This window comes from Gastrolobium bilobum, unplaced genomic scaffold (genome assembly GCF_033153095.1).
Source record: "Gastrolobium bilobum isolate Gb01-03AN ecotype WA unplaced genomic scaffold, APGP_CSIRO_Gbil_v1 utg7046, whole genome shotgun sequence".
Lineage (NCBI taxonomy): Eukaryota > Viridiplantae > Streptophyta > Magnoliopsida > Fabales > Fabaceae > Gastrolobium > Gastrolobium bilobum.
In genome coordinates this window covers 154,953-167,631 of record NW_026897034.1, presented here as the reverse complement: position 1 = coordinate 167,631, position 12,679 = coordinate 154,953, and the positions used below count along the sequence as shown (strand labels likewise).

Sequence of the window (12,679 nt, the reverse complement as noted above, 5' to 3'; positions counted from 1 at the left end):
ATTTTGGTTCGTTGATACTTTCAAAAGAACTTGCACTGTTGGATGACATATAAATAAATTTTAAATTAGATTTTTTACCAAAAACCAAAATTTTGATTCAGAATTTTATAATATAATTTATAAATTATCAATTGCTTAATATTACAAATTTATAGTTAGCACATAATAATTGATAAATTTATATATGATCCCAAAATTAGTTAATATTCTTAACAAAAGTTTTATAATTAGCATAAAATATATCATTTTAATTTATAATTAACAATTAATTATCTTTATAATTATATAATTTAATCATTCTAAAATTTATTTAATTTTAAATTTGGTATTTTTCCCTATTTGTTATCTTCCCTCCTAACACAAATTATTTCCCTCTCTTTTAATTTTTCACGATGATGGGTAACAGCAGAGAGAGAAGAACCCCTCACACTTACAATCCTTTCGTGCTCTTCTCATTCTTCCCCCATCACTCTCTCAGACAAACTCGAGCGTCTCCGTGAAGTTTCTAGAACGAGGGTCTTCTCTTCGCTGGCTCCGCGGCTGCCGCCGATGCTGAGTTCGGACTCCTTCACCTGATTTCCGGCAAAAGCCCCATCTTTGGCACCGTTGAGTTGTACGAACACCACTTGTTCCTTTGCTGCAAGAACCCTCGGGTTTGGCCATCGCAAATCGAGGCTACAAGAACCCTCTAGAAGCTATGGCTAATCGTGGGTCCCTCTATCTTCAGCCGCGTGTTAGCATTCACCACGAACGATGTTACCTATGCCTTCGCGAGTCACCTCGGCGATGTTGAACTCGCTGCCACTTCTATTGCCAACACTGTCATCGTTGGCTACAATTTCGGCCTCCTCGTAAGTTCTCCGTAACTCCCATATATACATTCACGGTTTGTCCTGTTCCAATTTTCTCATTTTTTTTTAAATTCAAATAATTTAATTTAATTTCTCTTTTCTGTTTAGTTGGGGATGGAGAGAGCGTTGGAGACACTGTGCAGGCTTGGGTTTGGGGCAAAGAGATATCACATGCTTATACCACTGATCTAGAAGAGGTTGAGGAGGTTAACAAGTAGCTTGCAGTTCTTGAGCAATCTTGCCAATATAAAGACCCATTATTTATGTTAGAGCTTGTTCTTCACCAACAAACCACCAGCGGTATTTTCCTTTTAATATTAAATGGTACTAAGTACTAATTATGATTTCATTAAGAGTAAATAAATATCCATGACAGGTGAAAAAACTTCCTATTTTTCTTGGCAAAGGATGGTCGATACAGTGAAGGTGTTGCCATTTATTCTTTCAAATTTTCATTCAAATTAGTTGTAGTATTTTGTTACTGTGATCCCTTTTTGGTTGCTATTGGTTGATTAGATTAACGGCTGAATAAACTTTAGCTTTTTAGGTGCAATTTACTTGTATTCCCTAGATTATGTTTGCCCCAGCCATGTGGACCTGATAGTGAAGATTGGCCCTTTTAAAGCATCCGAGCTCAGTTTTTGTTCTTATGGTTTAGCTGTTACAATTGCCATTTATCTGCTGATTATTGTACTATAAGCTTACCAAATGAGAGGTCACAATACCGCTAATTCTTTTAGAAAAATCTGGAAAGAATTCAGAGGTGATTTACAATAATAGAAGTTAATTCTGAATGATTTTGGTCCTCTACCATTTGAAACAGTTAAATGATGTAGAATGCTTTGCTTCATTGCCTTATTTCATCCTTCAGTGTAATTGACTTGGGTGATGATGCTTGCAGTGACTATTGCAACATTGACAGATCTTGGTTTCTTATGGTTTAGAGAATTTTATTTAGAGTCTTCACGAGTTATTCAGGTAATACTTATCACCACAAGATTATTTGAATTTCATATCTATAATGTTCACCAGAAAGACTCCTAAATATGAGCAGTTACATATTTCCTTGCTACTTGCAAGATATTGTATTCCTATCTTTCACTGATAGAAATCTATTTTTACTAGTAGTTGAATCAAACCATCAAATAATGGTAGGCTAGCAGCTTGGAATGCAGTATTTCCTATAAATTTTTTGTTGGAGATAGCCGGATGATGGTTTGGGTCTTTGTTATTTTGAATTTTTATTTTTCAAAAAAACTCTTACTCTTATAGATGTTTTTACTTTTGCCTGACCCTTTAGAAGTTAACAATTTGTCTCTTTTCCAGTGTACTTTAGTTGTCCCCAACTCCCCACCCTGTCCCAAATTTGTTAATTTTACATAGACTACTCATGGAGACTGAAATAATAAGCAAAGGAAGGATGATAACTTAGTAATATTTTGCTAAGTCTGCATATTGACGTGTTTTGGTATTTAGCTTGAGTTGTTTGTGGAATTGTTTTTTTAAAAAATATGAAAAAATGGTCTGCTTGTTCAAATTTTGCAGAATCTGGAATACCTTGAGGAATTTCATTTTCAAATTCAGAAATTAAGGATATATATATGTAATACCGGTGGCAAGTGGAACGAATGGAAAATTGCTTCTTACAGAGAAACATACCTTGCGCAGTTGTCATGGAGTTGTGATTGCCATTGATCCATTGGCAGGGTTATGTGTAAGTCAAATTGCCTTAAATTCTTGCTTGTCAGAGCTTAGCTTTTATAAGTTTTTATGATGTTGGTATGTTTATTTAAAAAGCAATAACATGTAGATACCTATTGTGGTCTTATTCATATGTTCTTTTTTGCTCTATATATTTCTCAGATACGTGGCTCTGAATATGCAAATATTGGCCTTATATATAGATAGATACGTAGCTTTTTTGCTCTATAGAATATATATATATATATATATATATATATATATATATATATATATATATATACACGTAACCTTATACTATATATAGATAGATAAGTAGCGTTATATATATACGTAGCCTTATATATATATATATATAAGGTTTAGAGCAAAAAAGTATACGTAGCTATATATGAACACGCATATATACGTGGACTTTTTTTTTATATATTTTACTTTTTTGTTAATAATACTTTAGCTTCAAATAGCTACACGCATATAATATTTTTTATAGTTAGATTTTTTTTTTGCAATTTATTTATTTTTTGGTTTAATAGAGAATTATTTGTAAAACTAGTTTGTATTTTTTATTATACGTAAATTTTTTTTAATAAAGTTACACTTTGGAGGTTGCTACATCAACACTTGATATATATATGTAAAACTAGAGCTCCCACTTGCATTTCTCATGATCTCGCTCATATTTTTCACAACCCAAGTAAAAAGTAACCTAGAAATCAAGAATAAAAAAAAAATCTCGACTAGTGGCTCAACAACTATTTTTTTGTAGTGACTAGTGAATTTCCTATAACAATTTTTCTTTTTGCAGGTGCATAAGGATCCTTTTCTGATGTCTGGATATAAAGTTATAGATGGCAGTGGCACTATGCTGGTAAAGAATTTTGGTGATTTTTAATCTTATTTCATATCATCTATCATTTTCACGAGTTTTGACTTTTTTCTAAGATAAACATGTAATGGGGTATTGTTGGTTTTGATCTTAAGATTGTTGTTGGAGAAGAGATAGAAACATGTAAGGATTCTCACTTTGAACAGACCAAGGCAATTGAATGCTATCTCACCTGAACTGGTTAGTCCACTTAATCCACCTTTGAATTGTTTGATGTGGATATTGGATTGGCCTGAAATAGAGTGAAGTGTGAAATTATTTTACGTATAATTTTTTTCTATTGCAGATCCTTCGTGACAAACAAATAGTGCATATTTTGGTGGCTAGGGAAGTGTTAAGACATCAGCCTTTAGTTAGCATTTTTCTTTCGTTTCATGTATTTTCTTTAGACTTCATTTGAATTTAAGTTATCTTGTTAATACATATTAATTTTACATGTGAATATTATTATAATAATTTTCAGAGAATATTTAATTGTTAGAAGCATATTTCATATTTAGGAAAATTTTCTTTCAATTAAAATTTAGAATTTTTTATCATTTTGATTGTATGTAGGAAAATTTAGTATATTTTAAATGATTTTTAAAAAATAAAAGTTGTTTTTGCTACTTATTTTTTAATTATTAAGCAAAAGCCCAGCGGCGATTTTTAACGGCTGCCATTAATTTTGTGCAATGAAAAAGTTTAATGGTTGGTTATTCCGTTGGTTGAGAAAATCGACTCCAAATCATGCATATGGATTTAGTGGCCCCATATACGTAGGTAGTTTTCAAGATGACGTCAATATTTATGCCGGTAGTTTAAAATGCCGTCAATATTTGTTGAATTAAAATCCATATGAAATTAATGTTTTTTAAAAAATTAAAAATATTATTTTCGACGGAATTCTATATAAATTTCGTTGCAAATGGTTAAGAATTTTCAATGGAATTTCATTCCGTTGAAATTTTCAACGGAATTATAGATAAATTCCGTTGCAAACTGTTACAGAACTTTTAGATGGAATTTTTTTCCGTTGAAATTTTCAACGGAATTATAAATAAATTCCGTTGCAAACTAACTTTTCGACAGAATCATTTTCCGTTGAAATTATAGACGGAATTATAGATAAATTCCGTTGAATTTTACAACGGAATTTTTTCACGGAGATATTTTCTGTTGCGATTATCGACGGAATTATAGTAAAATTCCGTTGCAAATTGAGACAGAATTTTTTGACCGATATATTTTCCGTTGAATTTTTTGACGGAATTTATTATTTTAATAATATGTCATGACTTTATTTACTGACAGAAAAGTAAGGCTTTCAACGAAATACATTCCGTCGAATCTTTCAACGGAACAATATTGCGTTGCAAATTTCAACGGAAAAAAAAATTCCGTTGCCTTACAACGAAGGATTATCCAACAGAAGAATTCCGTTGAAAATTCCGTGGAAAAATGATTTTTCAACGGAATTTTCATACTTTGCAACGGAAAATTTCCGTTGAAAATATTAATATTTCTAGTAGTGATCATAAATAAAACAATGTCAGCATCCAGCAAAATCATCATAATAGCATGCAATCAGCTAAGCTCTGGCCTCCTGCCGCTAGAGGTCTCAACCCCCTCATTTGAACCTGAAATATGTGCCCCAAACGTGGGGAGAGATCTCTAAATAGAAATCTCAGTAAGACAAGGGGTCCACAATGATCTTCCACCCCAAGCTCACTTACATGTGCAATATAAGTTCTAAAAGCAGTAATTCAATATCAGTTCCAAAATTAGTGCAATGCAGCAGATAATCATGTCATGTGTGTTATAACTATTCTACTGATTAGAGAAGTGCAGGAATACGTCTATTACTCATACAGTACCAGCCCATGCTGTACCCGCCCCCAGGACCACCCCATGGCTTCCTGGGTAGGCGAAACACCACATACATATCATAAGAATTTTGCACTTAACAGCTCCATAGCATTTCAATAAAACAGTACATGAAAACACATCATGCATATAACCATCCCCTCATGGGACAAGGTGGAACAAACAATGGCTAAGCCGAGGACACGAAAGCTTACCTTGCAAGCTAACTATCCAAGCCAAGAGTCCACACAAGCTCAATGTCCAAACACAGCAGAATCATAATCTGTTTTTGGACCAGCAATCATATCAACAACCATAGCTCATAAGCATATAACATAAGACAACGCTTCTCTTTTACGTTTCATGTCTTAAGGCTTCTCACAAAGCCACAAGCCCTTAATCACTTAGATTCTGACTTAACTTAATCATTACAGAAGTCCACATAAGTCAATCATGGGTCCATAAACCCAAAATGACATTCTGTATGAACAGTATCGTTACTGTTCATGTAACACCCCGTGTATACCCGGTTTGTTATCATGTCATCGTATTAAGCTGCGCTTAATAAAAAAATGCGGAATAACTTTTTCTTTTCATTTATGACGTCATTAACATTAACCAAGTTGATTACTTAGTTCTTTTTCAAAACATCGTTGGTATGTAAATTGCAATTAAACGTCTAACTAAAATACCTCATTAAATATATAATAACTGTGTCTCTAGTCACGGAACTAAAACACGTAGACCGGACGAACCCTGATAGTTTATACAACTCAAGCTAAATCATAAAGTCAAGTCAATGTGGCATGGACAATCCCCATGCTCATCAAATAAGGCAACAAAGCCCAACAAAGTCTCAAATCCAATAACATGATAATAAATGTAAAACATGTCAGCATCCAAGCATATCATCATAAAAGCATAAATCTCAACTCAGCTTCGGCCTCCTATCGCCCGAGGTATTAACCCCCGAGGTACCTGATCCTGAAAAATGTGCCCCAAATGTGGGGTGAGATCTCTAAAAAGAAATATCAGTAAGACAAGGGGTCCTCAAGGACTCTTCCGCCCCAAGCTCACTTACAGGCATAATATAAGTTCAAAACAGTAATTTCAATGCATGTTCATGTTAAGCATATATTTCATGACATTATAATCTCTTGCTCAACGAGCTAACATTTAACTCAGTAATCATGTGATGTATGCAAATGCGGTTCGACTGGCCAGGGAACAGGATAGGGATTATGCACGTCTGCGACCCATCTAAACATAAGAGTCGCAATCTTATGCCTTACACACCAGAGTCGCAGTCTGATTGTGTAAATAAACAACATCACTTCCATACACTACATGCCTTACACACTAGAGTCGCAGTCTGATTGTGTAAGTAATCAACAGACATATTCACATATCTCAGGCATATATCAATGCATATAACATTCTCATAAAAGCATACCATGCATATAAACCACCCTCCCATGGAGGTCGGTGGAACAAACAACAGATCAATCCGAGGACACGAAAGCTTACCTGTACCTGTATTACTACAAAAAAAAGGCATTTTGCGGCGGTTCATTTTTGGTATATGCGATGGTTACAACCGTCGCTAAATGCATTTTTGCAATTAGGGACGGTTGTAACCGTCGCGTATACCAAAAATGAACCGCCGCTAAATGCCTATTTTTTGTAGTATATGCCCCTCTGACTCGAACTCGGTATCACAAGGGTCCACACCACAAATAGAATCCAATGCACTCACAGATCTGGTTTAATGACCATCATAGTATAAATATACATATTCTAAAATTTCAAGACAATCAGATATTATTTTCCTTTTCATTTCAAACCTAGAGATCCTTTCTAAGACATCATTTAACTTATTTAATTTTAGATAATTATTATCTTATAAATATATATATATATATAGCCACAAAATATAAATATATATTATATATATATATATATATATATATATATATATATACATGGGAAAAGTGTTTGTCATTTTAAATGACACAACACTATGTCATTTTAAAAGTGCTGAATAAAAAGAGGGACAAAGACTGCAAAATGAGCTCGTTCATGAACCCACTGGTAACTTATGAATTTCTCCTTCCTTTCTATATTTAAATTGAATGATAAAGTTTTTTTTTTTGTTGGTGAAACGATAAAGTTGTTTTAATTTTAACACTGTATTGGTTGATATGAGACATTTCATTCTGCTCTTATTTGTTATTTGATTCTGTAGTAATATAAGATTGTTACGTTTTGTTGTGTTCTGATTATTTGATTTGGGGTAGTTAAATATTGCAAGATATTATAGCAGTAGCTGAGTTATGAAAGTGTCATGAATGATTGCCTAACTTAATTAAAATTAGGGGAAAATACTTACTTACTTACTTACATTTCTCTTGTAGTCATGTGCTTAGTCATCGACTTGGTGCAAGATCCTTAAGCCTACACAAAACTTATCTTCATCAAGTTCTTTTCTTTGACAAGTTTCACCTTCAATGAACCATCATATGGGCTATTACCACCCATATGACTAGCAAGAAACAGCCTATCTTGTAGAGTTCCCTCCAATACCCCTTAATTTTCTCAATTGATGGATAATCCTCACCCTCTCCTGGTCCTCCTTTATCAGTTCCTTCTTTGTACCTGCTGTTGCACGAAAAGAAAGTAATAAAGCATGTTACAGCAACTGGAATTTGCGTGCAAAAGTTAAAATATCTCTCATCAATGAGTATAAAAGAAAAACCACGAGCTATGCAAATAATTCAATACTCAAAGCGGCAAAAATGGATTCAAGGACACAGCCAGCAGCTATCTTAATTATTACTATTATAAATATCCAAGATATTTTATCTAAATCTCTCAGATATTTTATATTTTATTTATTATTGTTATTACTATTATTATATATATATATATATATTTTATGGTAGTGTTTATATTTTTTTATTGAGAAACTAGTTTTATTTGAATGTCGACCATGTTCTAACCAAGATTTCAAGAAAATTCTTATCTTTCTCAATGTCAAGTTAATTTTAATTGAGATGTGATATTTTTTGTTCTTGTGAATCACAGTGAAGAATTTGTTATGATGAATCATTCCCAAATAACAACTATTGAAGATATCGACACGAGTGGGATTTTAGTATGTTATGATGACGTTGTTGATTTGGAGAAAGATGGTGATGAGTTTATTGACAATGATCATTGTGAAATTATGGAAAACGAAGATGGTGATGAGTTTATTGACAATGATCTTTGTGAAATTATGGAAAACGAAGATGAGGATCATATGCAAGGTAATGTACATGAAATTATGGGAGATGATGACAGTAAATTCAGCGAGACCAGCTTTTTATGTAGAGTCTTTGGGACATCAGAAGAAGCTTATGCTTTTTATAATGATTATGCAAAAGGTAAGGGCTTCGAAATACGTAAGCAATTCTTTAACAAGATTGCAAAAACACAACAAATATATAGGTGGAGATATGTGTGTTCAAAAGAAGGCATCAAAAGAGTAAATGATAACGCAATTAAAAGACGAAGGGATACAAGGACCAATTGTTTGGCGATGTTACAAATAAAGTTGGTGGATGGAGTATGGAAAGTGGAGAAGTTCAATGATACACACAATCATCCATTGATTAACACTCCAGCAAAGGGGAAAAAGTTTCCTTCTCAAAATGAACTACGACGCTCAAATGTTACTAAATCTCTTGTTTCTATGCTTTATGAGGAGGGTTTAACTTCTTCAAAAATCTCAAAGGTTGTGAATGCTATGGACAAAGATGTTAATATTACTCCAGTTCAAATCACCACTATTATATCAAGCCAGCGAAAGAATAATGTAGGGCGAGAATGCCAAGGCATTATCAAACACTTTCAAAGGAAGTCTATTCTTGATGGATCTTTTTATTTTGATATGCATTTGGCGGAAGATGGAACATTAAGAAGTGTATTCTGGGCGGATGGTAGGTCGAGAGCTGCATATGCTCAATTTGGTGATGTCCTTGTGTTTGATGTGACTTACCAAACAAATAAGTTCAAGTTTCCTTTTGCCCCTTTTGTTGGGGTTAATCACCATGGGCAATCAATTTTATTTGCTGCCGCGTTGTTAGAAGATGAAACGGAGGCAACATATACATGGTTGTTTGAACAATTTCGAGCATGTATGTTTGAAAAGTCTCCAGTTGCTATCATCACTGATCAAGACAAAGCTATGGGAAAAGCAATTGCCAAGATATTTCCAGGAGCACGACATCGTTTTTGTGCATGGCACATGAAAAAACATATTATGGAACATACTCAAGCACTACGCGCACAATTTAAGGAGAGTTTTGATACCGACTTTCATGCATGGTATAAAAGTCGAGACATTGATGGGTTTGAAGGTAAGTGGGAAACGTTAAGGACTAAATATGATATTAAAGCTGGTACTTGGTTGGCTAACATGTATGTTTCACGTCATCATTGGGCAAAGGCATATTTGAAGGATACTTTTTGGGCCGGAATGACCACAAGTGGACGAAGCGAGAGCATCAATGCATTTTTTGATGGATACGTCAACTCTAACACAATGTTAAATGACTTTGTTACCCAATATGACAAAGCAATCAAGTGTAGGAGGGATGCCGAAGAAGATGAGGATTTTAAGACTAGAAATACAAAAGCTATTTTGGAGACTTCCTTTCAAATTGAAGCAATAGCTGGTGAGCGCTACACAAGAAAAATATTTAATATCTTTAAAAAGGAGTGGATGGCAGCCGTACTTGATTTTGAGCATGAAAAGATTTCAATGGACGAAAATCATAGCAGGTACTATTAGGTGTATAGGTTAAATTTATGTAAAAAAGTGCAACTAATTTTCTCTAATATCCCTTTCTTTTAGGTATTGGGTGGGATCTCCTGAAGTTGATAAAGAGTGGTGGGCAATTGTTGAATATCATTTGACAGAAACCTTCACAGCTAATTGTTCGTGTGCAAAATTTGAGACTATAGGAATTTTGTGCAAACATATTCTATACATCATGAAGAAGAAACAAATAAAAATCATTCCTGAAAAATATATTTTGTCTAGATGGACAATGAATGCAAGCTATACGGTTAAAAATCTTATAGCCGATCATGCTGAAACAACTAATAATGAAGTTAGTGCTTTAGCCTTGTGGTCAGTGCACTCCAAGTGCAATATGGCTATTGCTGAAGCAAGAGATTGTATTTCTGAAATTAGAAGGTTTGACGCTTTTGTTGCTGATTTTATTCATCAACAATTGGAAAGAAAGAAAAAGAGAATTGAAGATGAAGCAATTCCCCAAATTGTTCCTTCACTAACTCCTGGAATTGTCTCGCAAGTTTCACTCATCAATGATGTGCGTGATCCCATCCATCCAATCAAAACTAAAGGGCGTCCTAAGGTTGCTTCACGAATAAAATCTGGCATTGAACTATCTTCAAAACAACAAAAGACTTGCAGTTATTGTGGAGGAAAGGGTCATAATAAGACCGGTTGTCAGAAGCACAAGGTATTTATTTCTTAAGACTTTATTTTTGTATGTGTTTTTCTCCTTAAACTTGATGATTAGTTTGTGAAATTTCATTTGTAGATGGATGTTGCAAGAGAGAAGCAAAAGGAATAATACTTATTGCATATATTTTCATTATTGCATTTTGGTAAGCACTCATTTATTATGAACAATTTTCTAAGTTCAAATCATGAGTTCAAAACTGCTTATATTTGCATGTATTGTGATTTTTCAGGTACAAAGATCTTGGGTTCATGATATTTATTGCAGAGGATTTTGGCATCTGTTAATTAGGTTGTTGGATAGGTTTAATGTTATTAGGAGGTTATTTTTTGTGTACTTAATTTATGTCTTTCATGGATATTAAAATAAGTTCTTGCAGAACGTTAGATTTTTTTTGTTATTAAAATAAATTCTAGTAGGAGATTATTAGATTTTTTGTTTCTAGGAAAATTGATTGGAGAGCAAATTACTGCATGTATTCCTAGCTCTTGGTTATGTAATATTTTTTGTTGGCCATCCTTTGCTGAATAATCAAGAGTGATGGATATTGCCTTGCTGTAGTCAAGAAAGTTATTGTTTGACATCAAACTACAACAGTTTCAATTCACATAAGTGGCAATTGTGATCTTACTTGTTGCAGAAGTGGCATAACACGTTATCTTGAAATTGCTTTTATCGTGAAAAAAATTAAAACTTAAAATGAAAAGATAGAGGGAAAAAAAAGTCTTGATTCGATCTTTTTACTATAGATGTTGATGACTCATTTATTCTTTTCAGCGTTGATCCTAGCCCAACGAATTGAGGTATCACACTTTAGAGTAAAAATAAAAATATTCCATTTTTTTATTCGTCAATCTCCTTAGTAGGATGTACCCATCACCATGATAAAATAAAAACTATTATATGACTACAGAAATAACTAAGAAGATCACAGTTAATGTAATCTTAAGGCACTTTTCATCATCATTATTGTTTTATATCCTTTGACATTATTAACTAGTATAGACTCTTAATGTGCTGAAGAGCCAATTATACAATTAATACCACTACAACACACTTGTTTAATCATTGAGATAGTGAACTGGGATTGAAGTTGACACATTCAAAAAAGAAAAAAAAAAGGAAAAGGAAAAGGGACAAAAGCCAGAAACGAAACCATCACACAATCTATTCATGCCAGGAAAATATCATAAGGAAAGATCTGCCATAGTCCTCATAATTCATAAAAATGGAATCGATTATGGTTATAGAGTAGGAGTCAAATTTGCGATTTCAATTGACATATGTAAATAATAACATAATTGAAGTTTCTCATAACTACAAGTGTAAGATTCTTAACACAGCCCTTTCCATGCGGTATATTCATGACTTTACATTTCAGGATTTTTTTAGCTTAAAAAAAGGGTATAAATGAAAGGGAAAGTGTGGAAATTGGAAACATGCTCCTTGCCAATAACTACATATGGCAGATAAACTAGTGCCAGCCACTTTGATATACTAATGTATCTTATAAACCTCCTCTTCAACATTGAGACTGAGACTTGGATCCTTCAAAGCAGCAGCCTGATTCTTTGCATCTGAGTTCATAGCAAGCAAAATAGGTAAACCCCTATTGTTAGGTAGTTTTCCATTCCCAATTTTGTCCAGGAGAATCAATCACCATCCTCATGCTGATTATCAAAGCTTGTAGAATCAATAAGGCAATGTGAAGTACCACTTTTTTTTAGAGGAACTTTTCCCGTGCGCCTTTGCTTTGTTTTCACCATTAGCTGAGAACCTGCTTGTCATACAGTAGGATATATAGCATTAAGCCATTAACAACACTCAAGATTTCATTTCATTAAAAAATTGTGAAATCA

At 33.5% G+C, this 12,679-nt stretch overlaps 1 protein-coding gene and 1 long non-coding RNA gene across 3 annotated transcripts; both read left to right on the top strand.

Moving 5' to 3' along the window:
* The first annotated feature begins 416 nt into the window (after nucleotides 1-416).
* LOC133303588 (uncharacterized) lies at nucleotides 417-3,817 on the top strand. 2 transcript variants are annotated; one of them, XR_009750492.1, is made up of 8 exons: nucleotides 417-851; nucleotides 960-1,151; nucleotides 1,228-1,277; nucleotides 1,753-1,829; nucleotides 2,397-2,565; nucleotides 3,361-3,423; nucleotides 3,537-3,621; nucleotides 3,728-3,817. It is a non-coding gene; the product is annotated as an uncharacterized LOC133303588 (long non-coding RNA). The 2 variants fall into 2 exon arrangements; XR_009750493.1 differs by lacking the exon at nucleotides 1,228-1,277.
* Nucleotides 3,818-8,386: 4,569 nt separating this feature from the next.
* On the top strand, nucleotides 8,387-10,931 carry LOC133303580 (protein FAR1-RELATED SEQUENCE 5-like). The gene is made up of 3 exons (XM_061503501.1): nucleotides 8,387-10,110; nucleotides 10,184-10,817; nucleotides 10,899-10,931. The coding sequence occupies exons 1-3, from the start codon at nucleotides 8,387-8,389 to the stop codon at nucleotides 10,929-10,931; spliced, it is 2,391 nt and encodes a 796-aa protein (XP_061359485.1).
* The last annotated feature ends 1,748 nt before the right edge of the window (nucleotides 10,932-12,679 follow it).